This window comes from Cervus canadensis, chromosome 6, assembly GCF_019320065.1.
Source record: "Cervus canadensis isolate Bull #8, Minnesota chromosome 6, ASM1932006v1, whole genome shotgun sequence".
Lineage (NCBI taxonomy): Eukaryota > Metazoa > Chordata > Mammalia > Artiodactyla > Cervidae > Cervus > Cervus canadensis.
This window is the reverse complement of record NC_057391.1, coordinates 51,931,758-51,957,250: the sequence shown is the minus strand read 5'-3', so window position 1 is coordinate 51,957,250 and position 25,493 is coordinate 51,931,758. Positions and strand designations below refer to the sequence as shown.

Below are 25,493 nucleotides of genomic sequence, written 5' to 3'. Positions count from 1 at the left end.
TCAGGTGGGCAAAGTATTGGAGCCTCAGCTTCAGCATCAGTCCTTCCAATGAATATTCAGGACTGATTTCCTTTAGGATGGACTGGTTGGATCTCCTTGCAGTCCAAGGGACTCTCGAGAGTCTTCTCCAACACCACAGTTCGAAAGCATCAGTTCTTTGGCGCTCAGCCTTCTTTATGATATAGCTCTCACATACATTTGTGGTACCTGTAGTTGTTTAGTTTTGATATCTTGGTTCTATAACGTTTGTTTTACTTTATATTATTTTTATTTTTTGCAAGTCTTAGCTCACCTGTTATACCACAGCGTTTTGGAAAGAGGGTTTGATTCATTTGAAGAATCCCTTTCTTCCCCGCTCCCCAGCCTACACACTGTGCGGTGCCTATGTTATCTGCTCAACAAATAGTGATTGAACAAATGAATTCAAAATAAATACTTAAAGGTTCCTAGAGGGAAAATGCAAATAATTCAGCAAGTCATAGCTATTGTGACTGGAGTAATTAAGGAGTCAGTTGTTTTTAAGTGTCATCTGAATTTAAATAGCCATATTTGGTTAACCGTATTAGAAAGCATAACTGGAACTTAGGCCATTGAAATTGACCCTGCACTAAAGCATTCCCTCCTGACCAGAGCCAGGGCCCACTAGGATAAACCCCCACAGATGGTGCAAGTATCGGGTTAGCACTTAAGTTTTATCCTGAAGACACCTCGCTTGCCTTGCTCTGGTCCCAGCCCTGCATTTCAATGAACCTTAGTAGAAATTTCTCAACACTGACACTTTGTCTTATATTGTTGCACCCCTGTACAACCACTGATTGTGTTGGGGTGACACTGCTGACTATCTGAGAACACAGCACCATCCATAGAATAGATTATTCACAAATCTACAAAGTATTGTTTCTGCTATTGTGGGAATCAAGATGTTTCCTTTGACTCCATCTTTTTCCTTTGTTAACTTCTCAGATGTCAGACCGTCTTTCTGTGTGTGTTTGTGTGTCTGTGTGCTTAGGTGCTCAGTTGTGTTCAACTCTTTGCGACCCCATGGACTTGTAGCTCACCAGGGTCCTCTGTCCATGAAATTTTCCAGACAAGAGTACTCGAGTGGTTGTCGTTTTCTCCTCCAGGGGATCTTCCCGACCCAGGGATTGAACCTGTGTCTCTGGCGTCGGCAGGCAGATTCTTTGCTGTGCCACCTGGCAAGCCCTCTTCTTTCTATAATTAAATCATATATTGTCTCCTCTGTGAAGTGACTCTTAGTGTTTTGAATAGTCATTTATCCTGATGAAACTGGGTTCAAACAGTAGAAAAGCAGTAAAACGTAAACAAGTTAATTTTTCTAAGCTTCCTTTCCTCTCCCAGCCCCCACAACATGTGATGCTAACACCTAAGTCATGTTTATTATAAACTGTTTAATGAAAGCCTGCTATATTCCTGGTATCTGCACTAATACAGGTAACTCATTCAGTATGGGAGATTTGACCTTTTGTTACACAGAATAGATCTAGGTCAATACTTAAGTAATTAAGTGTGATAGTTTCTATCTTGACTGAAGTGCTCCTGTTTCAGTAACTGAAATAGATTAGGAACTCATTAAATAGCAGATTTTAATATTATCTTTTCTATTATTATTCAGACTGAGGAGTCTATTTTGTGAAACCCAGAGCGTGAATGAATGAATATGGCATTCCTGTGTTAAACAACTATAGATTCATTTCACTGTATTATTGATAAAAGAAGACAATTAGAATCATCCCTCCCTAAAAGAATGGCTGATCTAATGTACCTAATCCTGTGGACAGAGGAAGCTGGCAGGCTACAGTCCATGACTAAATGACTGAGCACACAGGCACACTTATAAGGCCTTCCCAGAGCTACAAATGCAGAATAATAATCAATTTTGTCTAGCCACCACACGATAAAATTGAATATCTTTGTGTTTTTGTACTCATAAATTATAGAAATAGACTTTGTGGACTAAAGGATTTTTAGCCCAAGAGGAGTTACATTTTGAATATTGGTATTCACCAGTTGAATGGTAGGGTGTTACAGTCTTACTTTAGTGTTAGCAGTATTAACCCTGGGATAAGGTTAATTTGGAGATTTTTCTCCATCAGCGAAGGTACCCCTATTGCTTAAGCCCTTTCCTTTCTCCACTTCCTTCTTGTGTATAGCTTAACAGCCACATTTACAACTAAACTGTTAATTGACTTTTAAGATCACTGTTCCCCATGTAACACTAAACTTATAAGTAATGATTCAAGCATTAAAAAGAAGCCATACAATTTAAAAATATGCACCACAAATTTTATGTTTACCCACTGAATTGATAAATCTAGCAGGAAATTCTAGATGGGTACTATCAGCTGTAAAATTAAAGATAGGGTATGAAGAAAACACAGTCTCCTTTTGGTTATTTGCAGGTGGGTGATCTGGTTTGAAAGAACCTTAGATTCGCCTTTTATGTTTTTTGTTTAAGGCAATTTCCATGATTTGTTACTTTACTAATAGATAGGTAAACAGTGAAGAAAACTGAAACTCAGATCAGTCAACTCACATGCGTAAAAGAGGAGAACAAAAAGATATGAGGGCCTGCCTGCTCTTCTAATTACCCACCCTGCCATTTTCTATTTTTAGGAACAATGACAATTGACTGTATTGGACACTCTGATTAGTCAGGGATCCTCAGTTGTGTTGACTACATACTCTCCTTGTGTTTTTAAGGGTGGTAAGAAAAAATAGGCAACTTTCATATGAACTCATTGATTCTACTTAGTGACTATTGTTGAGTTTTTGTATTATTACCACTGATATATTATGGCACTGCTATAGATCTAGCACTTGGCATTCCTGTAACACTTAGTATTTTCTTAGTACTATGTTAACTACTTCTATCTCTCTACACACAGATTAACACACACACACACACACACACACACAATGGTGATTTGTGGTGCTTACTCAGGAAGTGACATAAGTGAACTGATAGACAATCTACTTACTGACCCCATTTAGCATGACTGTTAAACATGAGAAATAGTCAGTTTTAGAAATGCAAAGCTATAGTAACTGTCTATTTTTGCTAAGTCTAGTAACTATTTTTGCTAAGTCTAACATAAACTTTGGAAACTTGAAATACTCTCAAGTAATTTAATTCACTACATAAAATCAATAAAATGAGACACAGATATTTGGACATGGAGTAAAGTTTGGTTACTTGTCGTTAAGCCTAGAGAATTTGAGATCTTTAAAGTCTCTTTCAACTCTCAATCTCTATATGAGCAATCTGACAATTATATCATGATGATATCTGCAGATACCCCCATGCCAATTCTCATATTACCCCTGTCTACATCTTGACTTTCAGCCTCCTTTTGACAAAACATGAATTTGATGTTATCTAGTTGAATAATTCTGATTTCTAAACTAACATCCTGTCATATTTTTATTTATGGATTTCGGTTTATAAATCAACATTCCAAAGATTATTTACAGCTTTTTAGCCTCTGGTAACAGTCTTTGACCTCAGTATCTGGATAATGTATAAGGACCTAAATTTCTTGCAGGTACAAAAAATAAAAAGAAAAAAGAAAAGAAAGAAAATCCCACTGACATAAGCTTAAAAATTAAAACATGAATCTTGATTAAAATGTAAATTTTCACCAACCGTTAATTTTCCTGTTTGGAATAATTATCAAGCATTTGAAGGAAATGTATAGGATAGATGTTCTTAGATTTAATTAAACATATGCTCTACTCATTGCCCATACTTACCATCAACATAGCATCCTATTAAATTTTCAAATTGAATAAACATGCCCAATTCATCTCAAGACTTTTTTGACTGGTGTGAGGCTTATCAGCAATTTTTAGTTCACTAGTGTATTGTGCATAAGATATCGTGTTATAGAAAGATGTAATTAAATTATAGATATTACTATTCTGTTTGTCTAATCTTATTTCGATATATAATTATTGAACTTACAGGATTTGTCTCTGACTTCACTACAGCTTTGTTTAAAAGACTCCCTAATAATGGTAATATGTCACATCAGTGGGTTCTATCTTATTGATACCTTCCTCAGCTAAAAACCATACAGAGAAGAATCCATTCCCTTTTCCTTAGGAACTCAGATTACTTTTAAAATTTTATTTTGAAAAAGATCCTAAGTAAAAAATAGTGACCATTTATGTTTTAAAAAATAATAATAATGGATGCTTAGTACTTATAGCCCAGATTTAGAAAGAGGTTACTTTGATAGCATCTGGTTCTCAGAAATAACCACTGTGGTGAAGCTTATGTTGAGGATCTCTTTGCTTTTCCATATAGTTTTACCACATATGAACATTTCTCTAAATTAGCTAATACCTAGTACTGATTGCTTTTAAATGGATAAAAAAGTAATCATACTGAATATATTCTGCTGTGTCTTGATCTTTCTCTTCAGTATTATGTTTGAGATTCATATATCCTGGAGTGTGTAATAGCTCGTCTTAGCTTGGGTGCTCTGGAAAGAGAATCTGAGGTGGGGAATCAGATGCAGAGTTTCACCTCAGAGTGCTCTAGGGCAGAGCTGCCCACTGGGACTTTCTGGAATGGTGCCTGTGCTTCATGTCTGAACTGCCTCTTTTGGTAGCCATGGCCACAAGCCATGGATGACTTGAGTGATTTAGTTAATCTAGTTTAAATGCAAATGTAAGTATCTATGTGTAACTCATGGGCTTATGTATGGGACAGACAACTCTAGAGAGATATACCTGTAAGGAACTGGGAAAGGCAGGATCGAGCAGAAGGAGAAGCTGACTTGCCATGTAGTTACACCTCAGACCTCACCCAATCCTCAGAAAGGTCTGGAGCAGGGAATGGCTCTTTCAGAGTTGTCCCCGGTCGAGGCAAAGCAGCTGAGCTTGAGTATCACAGCATAAGCCAGTCATCGGTGCTGCCTTCTAGAAAAAGGAGAAATCGTGGGTGAATCAGTTTCTCGTCTCTAAGGGCAATTCCCACTGAAGTTGCACAACTAGAAGCCTTCAACAGCCAGTATTATCAGTAGCAAAGGGTTTAGTGCCAGGCCCTAAAGAGGGAACCTGAGCAGAGCACCATAATACCCACTATGCAGTTGGCCCTTCATTGTCAGTACTCTATTGAAATCTCATTTTATAAATCAATTTATTTGTATATTCTATAGGTAATGGAGAGTTGGGGTATTTCCAGTTTGGGGAATTGTGGCTATTGTAAACACTTTTTTATATACAGAACTGTTTAGTTCTGTGTATGCCTCCTAGTGAATAAATGCAAGGGTTTCTGTAGGATATATGCCTGTAAGTAGAATTACAGAGAGTTAGGATATGTGCATAATTTACTTTACTGGAAAATGCCAAACTGTTTTCCAAAATGGTTATGTATTTTACAAATTATAGCCCTTTCATTCAATAGTTCAGTTCTGTCAATTGAGGTTTATTCAGATATCTATTCTACTATTCAGAAGACAAGCCTAGGATCTTTGATATCATTTCCCCCCTGAATAAAGTATTAAAATAACTTTTAAAAAAAATTTTGGCACATCCAGCCAAGGGAAACCACCCTTAAAATAATTTTTACCCTGCAGAGGTTAGCAGAATTCTGAGAACTCTATTGAGTTGTGCTCTTATATAACATTTTTCTCTTAACTGTGGGCAAAACCTGTGACTTGCGTTTAGCCAGTGGAATATGGCAAAAACCTAAGACAAAAACCTAAACCTGTGATTGGATTATATGTCAAAAATAAAGGGTTTTGCAGATGTAATTAAGGTTCCTAATCAGTTTGACTTTGAATTGATGAAAATAAGTATTACACTGGGTATTACCTGACCTAGACAGGTAAGCCCTTTATAAGGAAGATTGGACCTTTTCTGAGGTCAGAGAGATTGGGAAATCAAGTGCTATATATTCTATAGATATAAGAAAATGAATTCTGCCAACAGTCATGCAGGCTTGCATGGGAGCTCTGAGTCTCAGACGAGCTCCCAGTCCTGGCCAGCACTTGGAGAGCAGCTCTGTGGGACGGTTGAGCACACAGTTACCTGTGCCTGAACTCCTGACCCATGGAGACTGTGACAGTAAATGTGTGTTGTTTAAAGTTGCTCAACTTGTGACAATTTGCTGCAAAGCAATAAAAAACAAATATACCCGCTTAGCAGCAAAACTTCTTTCTTTTTTTTTTCAACCACATCCCTTTACTTCCCCCATCTGACTATTCGATTTCTTGGGTCTTTTGTATTTGGAGTGAAAGACTTTATTATTTCTATCTTTAAGAGAATTATTCATTCATTGAAAAGAGGCACTGAGACTACTTTAAATTTAAATTGTAACATTGTATCCAGTAGTAACTTCTTCCTTTTGAAGAAATTATATTCATTTTCCATGAATGAGTGTACCCATAGGAACGTGTTTGAGAGAAATTATGTATGTCAATTTCAAGGACTAAATATCTAAAAATTGCTTTCCGGAAACATCTAAGAATAACTTAGCTTAAGAGAAAACATAAAGCTTTTGCAGACTCCTTTAAAGACAGAAAAGGTTTTGAGAAGGTAACAATGACAGAAACAAAAGAAAAATGTGGATGGTGCCTGAAACATAGGAAAAAAAGATGGAGAATTTAAATTTATAAAGAATGATGGGCTTATCACAGATCAAAGCAGAATGATTAAACAAACTTAAACTAAAATAGGAGTGATATATTTCATTCATACTCACATACAGTTGATGAAAATGGATGCTCTTGCCACAGTTGTGGTTCTCTAGAAGTAAAACTTAGCAGAACTTGTAGGTAGTTTGTATGAGACATGATCCCAGAAAAGAGAAGTTGAGTGTGTAGGGAAAATGAGATAAAGAAGACAGAGAAGCAATACAGGTACCTCATGAGTTGATTATCTCTCAGTCACCTGAGGCTCTGTTCCTTTGGAAGTCCATAGGGAAATTACGGGGCACGTACCTCAGAATTGTCCCAGGGGGTGATGGGGAGTTTGGTGGGTTAAATGGTGTCACCCAAGACCTCAGAATGTGAATTTACTTAGAATAAGGACCTTTGCAGTGTAGCTAAGGTAAGCATTTAGAGATTAGTGTAAATCCAGTGACAGGTGTTCTTGTAAGAGACAGAAGACAGAGTAACACATAGAAGAGGCCATGTGAATATGGAAGCAGAGATTGGAGTTATTGTATCCACAAGCTGAAGAATGTCAAGGGTTACCCCCTGTCATCAGAGTCTAGGAGAGAGGCATAGAAGGAATTCTTCTGGCAGACTGCAGAAGGAAACAATCCAATTGAATTTGATTTTGGATTTCTCAGTTCCAGAGCTGCGAGAGAGTAAATTTCTTTTGTTTTACGTCTGCAGTAATTTGCTACAGGAGCCACAGGAAACTATTACAGGGAGGCTGAGCTGTTGACCTCTCACATATCTGGGCCACATCTGAATGTGATGGAATGCCCTTCTGTGACTTTATAAAAAGCACCAGGCATCTTGTCAGAGAAAGGTTGCAGCAAATGTTTGAGGTGGGACCCTGGTGACACATGTGAAATTACTCACTACTTGCATTGAAATCAAGTGGGCTTAGAAGACATGACACTGACGTCCACAAGCATCTGCTTCACTCTTCCAAGCAGAAATTCAGAAAACCTGATCCCTTCTGTCCTGTGATTCTACCATCTTAAATGTGGTACTAAAGTGGCTGTGCTTTTGCATAGAAAACTGGAAGGGAAAGGAACACAGAGGGTTGTACATGTGTGGTTTAAAGGCTTAAGCACTTCTGTTGGCTAGAACTCAGTCATATTTCCCCAAGTACCTGCAAAGGAGGCTAGGAAGTATAGTTGTTCTGCTTATCTGATGCTCTATGATTAATAATACCAAATCTCAACTGTTGGGGGATAACATTTAGTTTGCTCATGAATCTGCAGCTTGGGGAGGGCTCATGTCTGCTCCTTACAGCACTAGTTGAAGCAGTTCATCTGGGGCTGGAGGGTCTACTTCCGAGACGGCTTACACACGTGGCTGGCAAGTTAGTAACAACTGTCATCTGGAAGTTTGGCTGAGGCTGTTATCTTGGGGCCTTGGTTCATTTCCTTGTGGGCCTCTCCAAGGATTCTTTACATTTCTCTCAAGTGAGAATTGCACTCACACACTCACTTCCAACACTTTGCAAAATTCTCATACTATTCCAGCATCAGGCTCATACTTGAGATTCAGGATTCCTTTAAATCACATCCTGATGGAGATGAAGCTCCTTGGGTCCTGTTTCTGAAGGGTGGTTCCTCTTGATCTAAATACCCGGAACTGAAGAGTCAAATTGCCTGCCCCCTCCCACATGGCTAGTAGACAATAGTAAGATAGAGTGTAAGCTTCAACAGTTACTTCTGTTCAAAAACAGGAGAGAGGTAAGAGTTATTTGTTCATGAAAATACAGAAATCTAGGGAGAAACTTGTGCCAGTAACTTATTGGTGCCTAATCCTGCTCTCGAGGGGTTATTCTCTCTGACTTTTGGCTCTGAGCTCTTGACCTTACCCTTGAGTCATCTATCCTGTTCCATAGGGACTAGCTCATCATTACCTATGAGGAGACTTCTAGCTTGCTTCCTGCCTATAGAAGTTTGGAACCCAAAGGCCTCTTTTCATTTCACACTGCCAATCTTTTGTCCAAACTGATATAATTTACTTCAGATATCTGTAAAAATTCTATTAAACAAAAGCAACACCCATGCTTCTAAGACCTTTACCTTGGAGTAAAAGTCATGGGCTATAGGACAATGCAGTTAATATTCTTAAAAGTTGTTTTGTTTAGATGAAAGGAACCACAAAGCACATCTATAAGATTCTTACAAGCCCCCTTTTTTTCTAGCACAAAAATTCTCAGAGGAACTTTCTTAAGGTACTCAGAAAGTCTACTGCATACATCTTGAATATTTATAAACCTCTCAGAAACCTTGCTTTGGACTTAGCTATTTTGTGCAACCATAGAGTCATGCTAATAAAGTACCCCAGATTTGATACATTCCCTGAAACTCTTTCTCACATTGAAAATTTTGTCCTCTGGAGATATTAAGGATGAGAACATTTTTGTTTTGAACCCAAGAAGTCCTAGTTCCTTTATATATCCTCCGAGTTCTGCTTGGAAAATGATTCATTTGTTTTTTAGTCCATCTCTCTTTCCAGTGTCATCTTATTCTATGTGATGTTGAGAAACCACTTGACATACTCATTATTCTGCTGAATCTACCAGTTCACATTATATTTTCTACTTTCTGTATTTATTGCAGGTGACAACATTGACAAATTTTCCTTGCTAAATAACAGGAGTCACCCTTTTTCTGGCCTAAAATAACAATTTCCTCACTGTCCTTCAAGTTCTCACCAGCAAGTCTTCTGATTTCACTAATAATCTTCTTGAAGCCCTTCTAACTTCTGCCTACCATTCAATCCCAGATCAATGCCACAGGTTTTAGGTTTCTAACATTAACACCCCACTTCCAGCATTAAATTCTATTCTAGTTGACAAGCCACTATAAATCTTAATGGCTTAATAAAACAGTAACAATATCTTAGTTTGCTCACAAATCTGCCCTGGTCATAGGCTTGGGTGCATCATCTCTGCTCCATGCTGCTCCGTCTGATTGTGCCTGACTGGAGTTGGAGGATCTACTTTCAATACTCATATGACCAACAAGATACGCTGCTGTCAGCTGGGAACTGCAGATCTATTCTTTTCCACATGGACTTCTCCATGGGGCCACCTGGGTATCCTCACAGCGTAGTTGCTAAATTATAAGAGGAGCTGGTGCAAAAGAGAAGAAATGGGAGTTGCTAATTTCATCAAATCTCAGTCTGGACACATGCATAGGTCATTTCTGCCATATTCTTTTGGTCAAAGTCACCCATATACAAAGGAAGACAATATAGGCATACTTTTTAATGAAAGGATTATCAAAGAATTTAAAGGCATCTGTCGCCCTCCACAGTAGTTAAGCTGTGTACTCAAGGAAAAGGAGAAACAAATCTGGTGAATAGTTGTCTTTTTTCTGACACAACGTATTCTATCCTTTTTAAATGGTAGTCATATATTCAGTGGGTATGAAGTTACAATTATACAAGGTAAGTTTTAGAGATCTGCCATACAGCACAGTGCCTAGAGTTAATAATACAGTTGTTTGTTGTTGTTGTTTAGTCACTGAGTCATGTCTAACTCTTTGCGACCCCATGGGCTATAGCCCACTAGGCTCCTCTGTCCATGGGATTTTCCAGGCAAGAATACTGGAGTGGATTGTCATTTCCTTCTCCAGTGGATGTTCCTGACCCAGGGATCGAACTTGAGTCTGCTGCATTGAAGGCAGATTCTTTACCATTGAGCCACCTGGGAAGCCCCAATAATGTGATGGTGGTTGTTCGGTCACTAAGTCATGTCCAACTCTTTGCAACCCCATGGACTGGAGCATACTAGGCTTCCTTGTCCTTCACTGTTGCCCAGAGTTTGCTCAAACTCATGTCCATTGAGTCAGTGATGCCATCCAACCATCTCATCCTCTGTCATTCCCTTCTTCTCCTGCCTTCAATCTTTCTCAGCATCAGTGTCTTTTCCTGTTTCCAATGAGTCACCTCTTTGCATCAAGTGGCCAAAGTATTGGAGCTTCAGCATCAGTCCTTCAGTGAATATTCAGGGTTAATTTCCTTTAGGATTGACTGGTTTGATTTCCTTGCCATCCAAGGGACTCTCAAGAGTCTTCTCCAGCACCACACTTTGAAGACATCAATTCTTCGGCGCTCAGCCTTTTTTTATTGTCCAGTTCTCACATCCATACATGACTACTGGAAAAACCATAGCTTTGACTATATGGACCTTTGTAGGCAAAGTAATGTCTCTGCTTTTTAATATGCTAAGTTTTTCATTGCTTTACTTCCAAGAAGCAAGGGTCTTTTAAATTTCATGGCTGTAGTCACTGTCCACAGTGATTTTGGAGCTCAAGAAAATAGTCTGTCACTGTTTCCATTCCATGTCTCTGCTTTTTAATACCAATAATAAAATTGGGTATTAAAAATTTTGTTGAGAGGATAGATGTGGTGTCAAGGGTTCTTACTGTGGGAGAAAAGGATGCAAGGAAACTTTTGGAGGTGATTATTAGCTTTATAACTTTGCTTTTAGTGATCATATCATGGATATGTACATATGTTCAAACTCATCAAACTGTGCACATCAATAAAGCTATAAATTAAAAAAAGGCTCCAAGTATTTATAATCAACTTACTGTCAAGTGATCAAAATTTAAGTGTTCATCTCTATAAATTTAGTTACAGGCATGTAATCATAGAAAGTCTATTAAAATGAAACTCAGAGATTGTGGTCAATTTTTAAATACAAGATGAACAAAGGATTTTTTGTACACCTTTAAATGACTGGAGGCTTATAACATTTGTAGAGATCTGATATTTAGACGTTTTTCCTTATGTTGTACTGAAATCTTCTCTATTGAAAGTTTTACTCACAAGTACTAGTTTTATTTTCTTGACCAAACAAGACAAACTCAATTTCTATTCTAATCTCTTTCTATACCACAGTCCACCATGTATTTGAAGTCAGCAGTCATGGTACTCCTGAGTATCATCTCAGTGCTAGTAGTTCTTTTAAATATTGGTATCTTAAATTGAAAATAAATGCCTTCTAGACCAAACACCTGAGTTTGATCTCAGTACTACTCGTTCTTTAAATGTTTATATCTTAAATTGAAAATAAGTGCTTTCTAGATGTGACCAGTTTACATTTTTCCTTTTTAATGCAAGTTTAATTCATGTAAAGAGAAAAGGGAAAACAATTTATACATTAAAGTGGTAATATTTTATGTTCATGAAACTGTCTTATGCATCTCTCTTGGGATTCGAACAAGAACCTTGTCAATTAGCAGAGCATTTACCATAAATTTAATTAAAGGTGAGTATTAATTTCTTACAGTAATAAATGTCTCTTACTGAAAATGTTCTACCCATATAACTCACTAGAACTATCAGAAAAATAGGATTAAATAGATATACTCTGATTTTAATATTAAGCATCCAAATTTGAAGAAATGAATTCCTTGCCCACGTTTAGACAAGTTGATGTAAGTTGATAACAAAATACCAGTTTCTCACTTCATGTTGTTATTATTTTCTGTTATTTCATGCTGTTAAGTAATTTATATATTTAACATCTACATTCAAAGTTATGACAATTTATAGTTCTGTATGTAGATCATTAGCCATTTATAGTCTGTTGAAATTCAAGGAACCATTTAGAGATTTTAAAAATCACTTAGAATATCCAAACTTTTAAGTGCGTTTTTGACAGTTTAACTATCAGTATATCTCAGACTTACTGAAGCTGAAAGGACCCAGTGAAGATTCTCTGTTTTATTGTTATACTGTAATACAAAAATTCTAATATTTTTAGAATTCAAGGAAATTGAATAATTTCTAATAACTTTAGAAAACAAGGAAATTCATCCCCCCCCCCAACTAGGTTAACATATTTCTTAGGTTTATAGTTACTCTTATTAAGAATACCAGGTGCTCTATTTTTTTCTTCAATTAGCAACCATAAATTAAGTTTTTTGGATATAACAATAGTTCCCTAGGGAGAGTTAATTTAAAAAGTAATGTTTACAAAAGGATTAGCATAGCAACATATCAACACCTGGAAGGAGCACCACATGAATATCCTAGAGGTTATTCCATCTCCACTTAAAATTAGAGAGCTATGTAGTTGGAAATATGTCATACATAAAGATAAAGCAGAAATCTTCTCTTACCACACAGAATGCAAAATCTAGCAACCTATGACCAGTGTTAGCATCTGAGAGGTACTGTATCATTCTTCCTTAAAAAAAAAAAAGAGGCCTATTTTTGCCTGACTTACTGACAGTTTAGTAGTGAACTCTGCCTAGGAATGTGAGAATTTCAGAAGAGCAGAGCTGTATGTATTAAGTCCAGACTCCCGGGTCATACCTCTAGTTATCTTGACTTAGTAGATCTGCACAAGGACTTTAAAATCAAATGTTTGTATTTCTAATAAACAACTGAGGCGATCTTGATGTAGATAACCCATGGATCAGACTTAGAAAAGTACACGTCAGGGGCAGCTTTGCATATAGTCTCAGATTTCACTGCTTGCTGTGTGATTCATTTAAGTTTTCTGCATAACTTACAATTCACAATTTCCCAAGGCATTTTTGCTATGGATTTGAAAAGCTATTTGTATAATAAATTATGGCAGTTGGAATATAAACTCTGCCCCAGCTATCCCAGAAGGGCAAAAATGGCACACCTTTGTCTGTGATGAAAGTAAAGTCAGGTTGATGCACACCTAGCCAGAATAGTCAGGGCTATTCATTCCATGTATGATCACAATCCAGCTCATTAGCAAATCCAAGCACTGTCTCATTCAGAGTAATTTCTAGAGTCTCTCCCATTCATGACCAACATTTAAGTGACTTCCTATATATCAGTAAAATTCAGTGGTGAAGAAGGCATTTTTGACAATGGTATTAAAAATTAGTAGTGGAAAAACCTTTGAAGTAGGTAGATAAAAGGTGTTAAACTTGGAAATGGTCTAAGTGAGGGATGAATTGAACTCTGCTATAGGCAAAAAAAAAAGAAAAAGTAATGGGAAATATTGGCACCACTTAAAATGAATGCCCCATTTTTATTAGATCTTAAGATGTATAAGGAGACTTAGGTCTTCAGTTACAAATGTGAATTTTCTTTTTTTTTTTTTTTTTTTTTTACAAATGTGAATTTTCTATGTAGCAGTGACTTTTAAGCTTTTAATTAGATAGAAGGGTCATAAGCCCTGTGGATCAATAACTTAATTTGTCTTTATGCCTTAACAAACAAAATCCAACTCTGTGTTCTGCTTTTTAACTGAGTAATTTTTAGCTTTAGAAGAGAGGTTGAGTGAGGTAGTCTCTCTTTTCAAGGTCTTAGTTTTCTGATTTTGTGACGACCTATGATCTTGTCGTTTAGTTGCTAAGTTGTGTCCGACTCTGTGACCCCATGGACTGCAGCACGCCAGGCTCCTCTGTCTTCCGCTGTCTCCTGGAGTTTGCACAAACTCATATCCGTTGAGTCAGTGATGCCATCCAACCATCTCACCCTGTTTCCTGTCCTCCTCCTGCCCTCAATCTTTCCCAGCATCAGGGTCTTTTCCAGCGTGTCGGCTCTTCGCATCATGTGGTATTGGAACTTCAGCTTCAGCATCAGTTCTTCCAATGAATATTCAGGGTTGATTCCTTTAGGATTGACTAGTTTGATCTCCTTGCAGTCCAAGGGACTCTCGAGAGTCTTCTCTGTGACCTTGGGACTACTTTAAACTATGTCAAGCTCAGTTGCCTCATCTGTTAGGCTGTTTCCTCATCTATAAAATGCAGTAAATGTTTCTGTAGCCTTTCTAGTACTATAAAGACACTGACTCAAGAACAAAGAAAAGAGGTACAGCGATGTGGGTAGGTCTGTGAGCTCTAAGCTGTTAAGAAGTGAGCACAAATGATATGCATTTACTTATGTGTTGATTTAAACTTCTTTATCTCTTTCTTTTATCTTGTCTGTGGACAGTCTAGTTGATTTTACTCCAAATGCAGGACTCTGGAATCCAGTTGAATGCCTTTGTGCTGAAAAATGATTGTAGCAGTCTCTGGTGTGGTAACCAAGTTTCTCATACAGTTAACAGTTAATACATGTTCAGTCTTTCTCCTCTTTTATTTTCTTCCTCTTCTAAAGGATGCAAGCCTCCATGAGATATTTTCACATCCTCTCTCTTTTTTTTTTTAACTTCCTATCTACCCCTTCACACCATGATCAGAGATTCACATCATTTTCCTTAAGTGTAATCAGATAAGAATTTAGCCTTCCAGAATTACCAAGATAAGCAATTTTAGTGAAGTCATTCAGGATACTATAGTGTCATTTTGATGGTTTCCTATATTTGAGCAAGCAGAGTGGGAGTCTATGAAGTGTTGGGAACTGCACTCTCTGGATTTCCTAGTATGTCCTTGTCTGGTTGTCCATCCTGCCCAAAATTGAGTGGAATTAAATCAACACTAATTGGGAGAAACAAATAAAGGGATTGCAGTCATATGAATTGTAGGGACTAACTAGAAACTTCAGTAAGAACTTTTGGGACATTGGATACTAATAATAAAACAATATCGATTAAGAAAGTTCTATAAGTTAGGAGTTTGGGATTAACATTTATGCAATGTTCTACGGTAAAGCATCTGTCTACAATTCAGGAGACCGGGGTTTGATCCCTGGGTTGGGAAATCCCCTGGAGAAGGAAATGGCAACCCACACCAGTACTCTTGCCTGGAGAATCCCATGGACGGAGGATCCTGGTAGGCTACAGTCCATGGGGTCGCAAAGAGTCGGACACGACTGAGCGACTTCACTTCATTTCACTATATAAAGTAGATAAACAACAAGGACCTATTACATAACACAGGGAACTTATTCAATGTCTTGTAATAACTATAATGGAAAAAATCTGAAAAAGAACGTATATCTATATTTGTATTTATATCTGTTGTTTAATATTGATTCCATACACCTCAAACTAACACAACATTGTAAATTAACTGTACTTCACTAAACATGGTTAAAAAAAGAAAGCTCTAAAATGGAGGGGAGAGCAATTGGCAATTAAGTTAGAACCAAACCTTCTTTGTGCCTATAGCTCTCAAACTGCAGATGAATGCTAAGCAGCTGTGAGAGTCTCAAGAACACAGGGCATGTGCAGGGATTTCACATAAGCACTGATAACTTTATTTTCTGAAAGTATTCATTCTCATTCAAGATAGAGAACTCAGAATAAAAATCAGCCCATTGTTATTGGTGGGAAGTAATGTTTGTCATCTGTGTCTATAAGCTACATAACCAGGTCTTGCAGTTCAGAATATAAAGAGCAAACCAAAGCTATATGTTTTAAATGTGATCTAGGTGTTCTGTTTTCAGTAACAAAGAGGAGATCAGAAAGAAGTTAACCCTCAGTTTCTTTATCTTTGAAGTGAGGGTTTTAATGTTTGGCTTTGATATTTGAAAATCACTGAAGATCACCCAAATGAGAACTAACAGAGGCTGTTTATTCAGATCTTGCTAAAACAGGGAAGGCAGCCAAACTCACTTTTATGTGGCAGAGACTCAAAGTCAGGCAGGAATGTGAAAAAGCTTTATAGTGAAAGGCAAGGGAAGTTTCAGGTCTAATATGACTGGAGTTTGTTGGCCTGAAGAAACCGGGAGTCACCTAACTAGAAGGAGGCTCAGTTAAATGGCAAAAAATAGATTTTGTTTGTTAAGGCATAAAGATGCAAATTAAGTTATTGATAAACAGGGTTCATGATCCCTGTGTCTAGTCAAAAAGTTTGAAAGTCATTGTTACATGGAAGCATTAGTATTTCTATCTGATGACCTAAGTCTCCTTATATATCTTAAGATCTAATATAAATGGGGCATCCAATTTAAGGTGGTGCCAACATTTCCCATTACTTAATAAAAAAAAAAAAAACAAACTTTTTTTGCCTATGGCAAAGTTTAGTTCATCACTTAGACCATTTGCAAGTTTAACACCTTTTATCTACCTACTTCAAAGGTTTTTTCCACTATTAATTTTTAATACCACTGTCAAAAATGTCTACTTCACCACAGACTTCTACTAATACATAGTAAGTCACTTAAATGTCGGTTGTGAGTGGGAGAGACTCTGGGAAGTTACTCTGAATGAGACTTAGTGCCTGGATTCTCTGATGAACTGGATCGTGATCCTGCACAGAGTGGGTAGCCCTGAGTATTCCGGCTACATCTACATCAACTTGAGTTTACTTTCATCACAGATAAAGATGTGTCATTTTTGCCTTTCTGGGATAGCTGGAACAGAGTTTATATTCCTACTGCTGTAATTTATTATATAAGTAAATTTTAAAACCCATAACAAAAATGCCTTGTGACAGTATAAGTTTGAAGTGAATATGAAGCGTAAGGAAGCTGGGATCATTGACCAAGTCCTAACCATTCTGGGCTGACTGTTGCAGAGGTTGTGGATTGACTTCCGGACTGGTTGCTATGGAGATTGTGGGTCAGATTTCTCTCATGTGTAGTCTTAAAGACCATATTCAGTCTTTAAGGCTGACAGTTCTGTTGTGAGGATTGACCATGGAGTGAATTGGAAAGAAGCCTCTGTTGCTGCTTTCGGAGGTGGTAGAAGTATTATTAGACAGTAAAGGAAAGTATGAGCGTCCCTGGTGGCTCAGTGGTAAAGAATCCACCTGCCAGTACAGGAGAGTTGGTTTCAACCCCTGGGTTGGGAGGATCCCTTGGAGAAGTAAAGGGCAACCCACTCCATTATTATTACCTGGGAAACTCCATAGACAGAGGACCCTGGCAGGCTACAGTCCATGGGGTCGCAAAGGAGTCAGAGACGACTTACTGACTAAACAACAAAAAGGGGAGGGAATATTATCTGGGGGAGAGAAGCAATAAAGGTGACTCCACTGATGCAAAAAGCGTTCCACCTGCTTTCCCTGGGCTATCGGAACCGTACCTAGAGTAATCGTGTCTAATCCTGCCTAAGTGTAGGCCAGTATAAATGCTCTTCTTTCTGGATGATAAACTGTCCACATTGCTTCACAGACGTCTCAAAACCCCTGAACATCTGTAGCTTTATGTTCTGCTTCCAAAACCATTTAAAAAGTTCCAATTTTTCTAACCTGTCATCTACTAGGGCTAACATGTCCTTATCTCCGAAGTATGAGAAGATAAACAGCCGACTCAGAGTCAGAGGAAATTGCAAACTTATTATATAAGAGCTATCTAGTTCATGTTTTAATATTATCAATAATTTGCCAGCCTTTTGTTATATTTTAAAGCTTATTTCTTTTTTAATACTCAGGCTCACTACTATTTCATTTTCTTTTGTGTCTTTTTATCCACTCTGTCCTGATTTTCCTAATTCCTATCGTCTGTAAGCCTTGTTGCCAAAACTTTCAAGACATCACTTACCTGCCTTGAACAAAAACCATCTTGATCTGTATGCTACTGCAGTCAGCCACTGCATGCACACAGATTCTGTAAGCTCTTTGCAGAGATGTCACAACTTCATTATCTTACCTGAGGAATCTTTTCTTAGCTCTTCTCAACCTCCACTCTGGAGCCCTTTAGCTCAGTTGTGTCTGACTCTTTGCAACCCCATGGACTGCAACTGGGGCCCTTTATCTGATCTCTATTCCTGCCCCCATGACCTGAACACCTGGACACCAACATCCTCCTCCCATTGTCTGCTGCCCTTGCTTTCTCCTCCCTCTTCTTTCTAGATCTACTCCTCCATCGTCCCTCTCATTTCTCTTCTTCCTTCCTCCGGACCATAATACATATTTGTTTCAGAGCTCCGGCCATTCTTGTCAAACACTTAAATCCCTTTCCTATGCATGGCCCTCCAGTAGTAAATCCAGCAGTGTTTCCTTGATTTCTGAATCCAGTCCTGGAGGGAACTCATGATGGTCCTAGATGCTCAAGAACCCACCCTCACCAGCGCTCCCCAGCTCCCTGGCAGGTCCACTCTGGGTCCAACTCAAAGTCTGCTCTTGTTCCTTGCAAATGCTGTTTCGAACTTTTGCTACTTCTCTTATCTCAAGATAAAAATTCCTTGCTCTCTTTCCTCATCATCAATGAGATTTACCTGCAAGCCTTTTTTATCACCTGACCATGCTCTTCATTTACATTTGAGGGTAATCCTCCCACATTAACTCTGGACACCAGTTTCTCTCGTTTCCGTAGGGACCTCACTCCCCTATCTGTGCTTCTCTTTCATAAAATGATACTTTTTTTAGACTCTCTCCCCAAGGTTTTGCCTCTGGCTGTGTAGTCTCCTCTCTTGCTCTCTTTGAGTAATCTTGTTTACCCCATAATTTTAGCTACCGCACACATGCTGGAAGTCCTCAACTGTGTCAGTAGTTCAGAGAGCTTCCTAAACTACTGATCGGTTTACCTGGTTACCTTCTGGATAGTTCCATTGACTTCTCCCCCTCTCTCTTTTTTCTCACCGTTTATGTAATGAATTATATTTATTTTACTTAACTATTTCCTAAGTATTTTCATAAGCCTGCCAATTTTATTTATTGACTATTTCATAAGTATAACTTTATTAAACTTCCTGCTACTGCCAAATCATTTTTTTAAAACACAACTATAATTATGCATTCCCATGTTTAAAAGCATATAATAGTACTCATCAAATTTAGTATAAATGCAGATTCCTTTGTATGAAAAAAAGGTCCTTCAGTATTTGACACTTGCATCTCTCTAGCCTTTTGTTTCCCAAAGTACACTCAGAGGAACACTTTTTTCTGTGGAAGGTTTTACAAGATGGAATGTGGGGAATAGGAGAGGGGTGAAGGGCTCTATCAAGTTCAAGCATTTGAGAGAGTAATGTTTAGTTGATAACTTTCAGAGTATTGATTCTCAACTGGTGCTGATTCTAAATAGCACCAGAATTTCTTGAGACTTCATTATATATGCAAAGTCTTAAGCTTCACCTTAGACCTGCTGAATCAGGAACTCTGGGTGTAAAGCCTACCAGTCTTTGTTTTAGCACACCTTCCCAGTGATGCTTAGAAACACTAAAGTTTGGAAACCACTGTCTTAGAGATGCATATTAACATCTTACTACAATAAGTCTGGAAATGATTTATTTATTTAAGCAAACATTTCCTCAATTTGAGCATGGACCATGTGTGTGTGTGTGTGTGTGTGTTTGTGTGCGTGTATAAGATACTCATTAATATCCTTAGAGAAACTTGTAAAAAACCTGAAGCCTTACATTACTAGTAATTCTCTATTTAGCTTTGTGTTCTTTTGTATTTAAATATCCTATCCTTGCATCATTTTCCTAAAATATTCCCCCAACCCTTGTCTGGCCAACTCCTTAGAAGAGGTATTTCAAAATATGCATATAGAACAAATACATGGGATGGCACAGAAATACTTAATAGCAACCTTAGAAGTGTTCCTCCCTCCTACTACCATGAAGATATCATGTTATTTCAAAATTTTTTCATGTAATGGTTCTCTCTGTATATTGATCTTTTCTTAATGGAGTATCTTCATATTTTCTTCTTTGATATTGTAAAGTATAATGTACATCTTATCAGCTTGTCTGTACAAGCTTCTTATATTGGAATATCCTTTATAAACATAACTAGAAGCTTTTCTCAGTTGATCCTACATTCTGGTAACTTTCTACTTTTAAAAAATTATCTCCCCATTATGCTCTCAGTATTTCTTTCACATATCTTTCCTCAATTGTCTGTTAACAAGATGATTTTTAGTCACTATAAAACTAATGACAATGTTAAAATTGACATACTAAGTCATAGTTTTATAAACCTATTGTATTTTATTTGTTTAGGTTAAATTATATGTTATACCCATATACAATATAAATATGTATTTTAAATATTTTTCTTATGATAAATAGTAATTAATAGAGGTTTTAGTAAGTAATTAATGTACTTATTACTAGCTTTCAGAATTTCCACTGCCATTACATTAATTTTTCTAACCATAATTTCAAATGCTTTAATAAAATTCTCAAATAGTAATAAAGTATTTCATGGTGGCTTAGTGGAAGAATCCACTGGCCAATGCAAGAGATGTGGGTTTGATCCCTGGGTTGGGAAGATCCCCTGGACGAGGAAACGGCAGACGACTCCAGTATTCTTGCCTGGGAAATCACATGGGCAGTGGAGCCTGGCAGAACACAGTCCATGATGTCACAAAAGAGTCAGACATGACTTAGCAACTAAACAACAACTTAGAACAACTGAATTCCTAAGCAATCAAGTGAGTATTCTCATGTATTGGGCTGGTCAAAAGGTTCGTTTGGGTTTTTCCACGAGACATAAGAATGTTTTGGCCAACCAAACACATGGTTGTACTCCATCCTTTTAAACATGCAGTCTATTAAAATGCACTAGTAAAATGCATAAAGCATGGTTTGTGATACCAATATGTGATACATAAAATCTAATGACAGCATTGTTTGGTTTATTCTGATGCATGATATAGAATTCTATGCAAAATAATGTTACCAGCTATAATCCTTTAGTGGCATTAAAAAAGGAATGGAAGTATACTTTGTGACAGTTAAGGGACTTTGGAATTAATGTGTATTCAACTACTTTGGTCTTTCCCCTTTCCCAGTTCACCCTTTGCAAAATGATGATAAGGACTCTGGTGTTAGACATGTCTTTCATAGTCATTTACTTTTATTTAATCATGTTACTTGAAACAAGTTAGGCATATAGTTTGGCTGTATACACATCAAGATGATTAATGATAGTATTCTCATACAGTTCACCATGGCCATCAGAACTAATTTTACTTACAATCTTTACAACTCACCAGGTTCTCTGGATTTCTGACCACATCATAGCGAGGGAAGTCTATTGAGTTTAATGTAATGAATAAATAAGTACATTACTGTGACCATAATAAATTCCTGTTCATAAAAGAAAGACAAGCTTCCATAGACGATATAACTTAATAATTGGAGAAGTTAGACATTTGTTTGCCTGTATTGCTGCCTTTTTCTTCTTAAACATTTTCTGATGTGCCTTGGTGTACCTGAGGAATTAAACGAGGAAGGCTGCAGAGTCTCAAGTGGTTCTCAGGGGTCAGATGCATAAGGTTTATTAAGATCCTTTGAAGACTACTTTTGGTTCATTCTGGCAATTTGAAGTAATATGTGCTAGCCACTAGTCTTTTGACTATCTTGGTCTTCAGCTTTTAATATGTTACATTTTGAGCTTAAAGGTAAATTAACAGCCCTTGGAAGTACCCTCAGAAAATTTAAGTCCCTGAAGGTACATTATAGTCTTTGTATGAGGTCTGTAACAATACACGGTTATATTTAACTTCAGTGAGAACAATAATAGTGTGATGACTCATCTAAATCTGGTTACATATGTTGGGCATTATTAGAAGATACGCTTATAGTTATTCAGCAGAGGGTGGCTGATCTTTGGAAGTGACATGGTAGTTGAGTAAAACAAATGATTTTTGTTGTTTAGTTGCTAAGACATGTCCAACTCTTTTGTGACCCCAGGGACTGTAGCCTGCCAGGCTGCTTTGTCATGGGATTTTCCAGGCAAGAATCCTGGAATGGGTTGCCATTTCCTTCTCCATGGGATCTTCCTGACCCAGGGGTTAAATCCACATCTCCTGCATTACAAGTAAATACTTTACTACTGAGCCACCAGGGAAGCTAAATGATTGGACCAAATAAAATCTAATCCACCTTTTGTATGAGAGACCATGAATTTCCTGAGCTACCATTTGGAGTTTTCAAATATCCTGGACCTACAAGCTTATAAATACTTACTTCAGCAGAAATAGTCAAGGAAGCCATATGCTTCCCACTTACATACTTGAGTAAAAATTGTCTGTCTCCATCTTCATCTTTTTTCCTAATTTTAAAAAGTAAATGTAAAAGAAGTGCTGTAAGAAGAATACCCAATGAAACAGAACAACCAGAATAATTTACCTGTATGTTCGAAAGAATTGCGTATGTTGAGTATGAAGTTTATATGTAAAACATTCAAGAGTATTATACTATTTTGATCTCACTGTAAATTTAGGTCATTCAGACAACACTCCTTCCAGAGGTGACAGTGGAGAATTCATTCAGTATGATAAATTAAGGATTCCAATATGATTTAAATATACTTATATGCACATAAAAAAAGACTTACAAAGTTAGAGTTAACTTAAATGTATTTGTGAGTGGAATGAAAGCGTTCTGGTCCATTCATGTAACTTTATATCTGTAGAATTTAACAGTACTGAGTTTGTAACCAGACAGCCTTTCTTGAGTTCTGCCCACATAAACCAGTGTGACTTTTGAAAAAAATACTTAGGCAGGATAAATTTTACACACACAGCATTGTACACACAGAATTCAACCTTTTGCCTTGGAAAAAGTCACATTAAAGGGACAAACTCTATAACAATAATTCCTAAGATCATAAACTGCAATAGAGGAAGATAAACCTCCATTCCAGAACCAAAGCATTTAGAAATTCAAGCCTGGCCATTGTGACTTTACCCTGTGGGATGCCATTCAATGAAGAGAGAAAACCTGAATGTACTAACTTTGGCTCGCATGATCTGAGAGTTGTTCATAACTCTCTTTGTCTGATCTTCCTGCTTGACAGTGATTTCTAACTAAAGTCATGCCCTTTAACCTTTTGTTTTGCATGTTACCTGACTTTCTGAGCAGAGTAAGAAACAGGACGTCCCTCGGGAAGATCAGGGACCAACCACCAAGAATTTGGATTTTTGGCCCCAGCTTATAACACTGATGGTCACTATTATTGATGAGGATAAAACTGCCTACACTCCTGTCCTGAATCAGTAAGTATATTTTTTTGTTAATAAATGGATTTTATGCAGCTAAAGTTAAACATAAACTATTTGAAGTACAGCTTATACTCTCATGACAATGACAGACTTGTCCAAAATTAAGCTATAGAAAGAAGTATTTTCTACTTTTATCAATAAACATCAATTCAGTGATAGTATGAGTTTTTAGTTTCAGCCACATAGAGTGTGATTACTTCAATATGGAAACAAATATTTCCCCCAAATTTATTTTCATTTGATATAGAAAAATTTCCTCTTTCTACTGTCTTAGAAAAATGCTATCCCCCCCAAACTTAAAAGAATGTTAAAGAGCTCGCATTAAACATATTCCATTGTGACTTTTTAATAGTAAGTATTTGGCCCCAAATGTATACTTTCAAAATAGTTGTGTATCCTGGATTTTAAAAATTTAATGCAGTATTTAAGAGAACAAGCCGATTTTCTCAAATAACCTAAGCCTATGCTGTCATGCATAGAATTTATAAATTCTATGCAGATGAATTAAGGCAGGTAGGGTGATTGCAGCCATGAAATTAAGACGCTTACTCATTGGAAGGAAAGTTATGACCAACCTAGACAGCATATTAAAAAGCTGAGACATTACTTTGTCAACAAAGGTCTGTCTAGTCAAGGCTATGGTTTTTCTAGTTGTCATGTATGGATGTGAGAGTTGGACTATAAAGAAAGCTGAGCACTAAAGAATTGATGCTTTTGAACTGTGGTGTTGGAGAAGACTCTTGGCGAGTCTCTTGGACTGCTAGGAGATCCAACCAGTCCATCCTAAAGGAGATCAGTCCTGGGTGTTCATTGGAAGGACTGATGCTGAAGCTGAAACTCCAATACTTTGGCCACCTGATGCGAAGAGCTGACTCATTGGAAAAGACCCTGATGCTGGGAAAGATTGAGGGCAGGAGGAGAAGGGGACGACAGGATGAGATGGTTGGATGGCATCACCGACTCTGGGAGTTGGTGATGGAGAGGGAGGCCTGGCGTGCTGCCATTCATGGGGTTGCAAAGAGTTGTGCATGACCGAGTGACTGAACTGGAACTATAAAGGTAGTAAAGCAGGTGAATTAAAATTCATGGCTGTTCTAGAAGAGTCTGAAATGAACAACTTACCAAAATTCCACCAGCTATGAAACCTTGGGCAAATTATCTAGTTTCCTTGGGTCTAAGTTTCCTCATATATAAAATAAAGGCATGAATTACATAATTTCCAAGACCCAGTCCACCTTTAATGTTGCACCTTTAGGATTTATTCCACACCCACACACTGAGAGCTATACAACCAAAATAACAGCTGACTCTGCCAATCAGGCATTTGCAGTCTGCTTAATGAAGAGAGTATTTTGACTTATTGGTCATACCTGAAATGCTGTAGGAATAGCAGAAATAGACAAACCATGAAGTACATTTAGGCTTAATATGGTTTTATTATTTCTCATTTTCTATACTGGTCAAGACAGGGTCAGAAAGCTTGTGTGTAATCCAATTGAAATTCTAGCTATAGAATAAATACATGTAAATACTCTAATTTTTATCCTTTTATGTTTCTTTACTACCGACATTCACCTGCCCCACATTTCTCCTAAATGTGGAGAAAGTGGTTCTCTCTGGTGTGCAGTGATAGCATCATCAGGCTTGCTTTCACACTTTTGTTTTCCCTTTTTCCCTTATAGCCACCTTTTCTGCCTGATGCCAGAGTGTATCATATTGAGTATCTGTAGAGACTTTGCTCTTTTATTTCTTCTGATAGCTCAGTACTAGATCTTTTCTTTTAACATATAACACCCTCATTTCATCTTGGGTGGCTTTGAGCTGTTTTCTCATTTATTCTTTGGACTTTTCTTGAAGACAGAGTAGATTTCCTAAAGGCAAGGAGATTAATAACTTCTTTCAAGACTGTGCCCTTGGGCTGGGGTAGGCCACTTGATAAATGACCATGGAATGAAGACAAATATCTGCTGAGAAATGCTAATTAAAAGTTATTTGAAATAATTTATTTTTAATCAAAATTTTTTTACATTTACCAAATATCAT

General features: G+C 37.4%; 1 protein-coding gene across 5 annotated transcripts in view; it reads left to right on the top strand.

The window, feature by feature from the left end:
* The window catches only part of UNC13C (unc-13 homolog C), a 646,481-nt gene that overhangs the window by 400,989 nt on the left and 219,999 nt on the right, over positions 1-25,493 (top strand). For all 5 annotated transcript variants that reach the window (XM_043471933.1, XM_043471936.1, XM_043471934.1 and 2 more), the window contains one exon: positions 23,311-23,444. In XM_043471933.1, the coding sequence (XP_043327868.1) occupies positions 23,311-23,444 (134 nt within the window). The remainder of the gene's footprint in view (positions 1-23,310; positions 23,445-25,493) is intronic.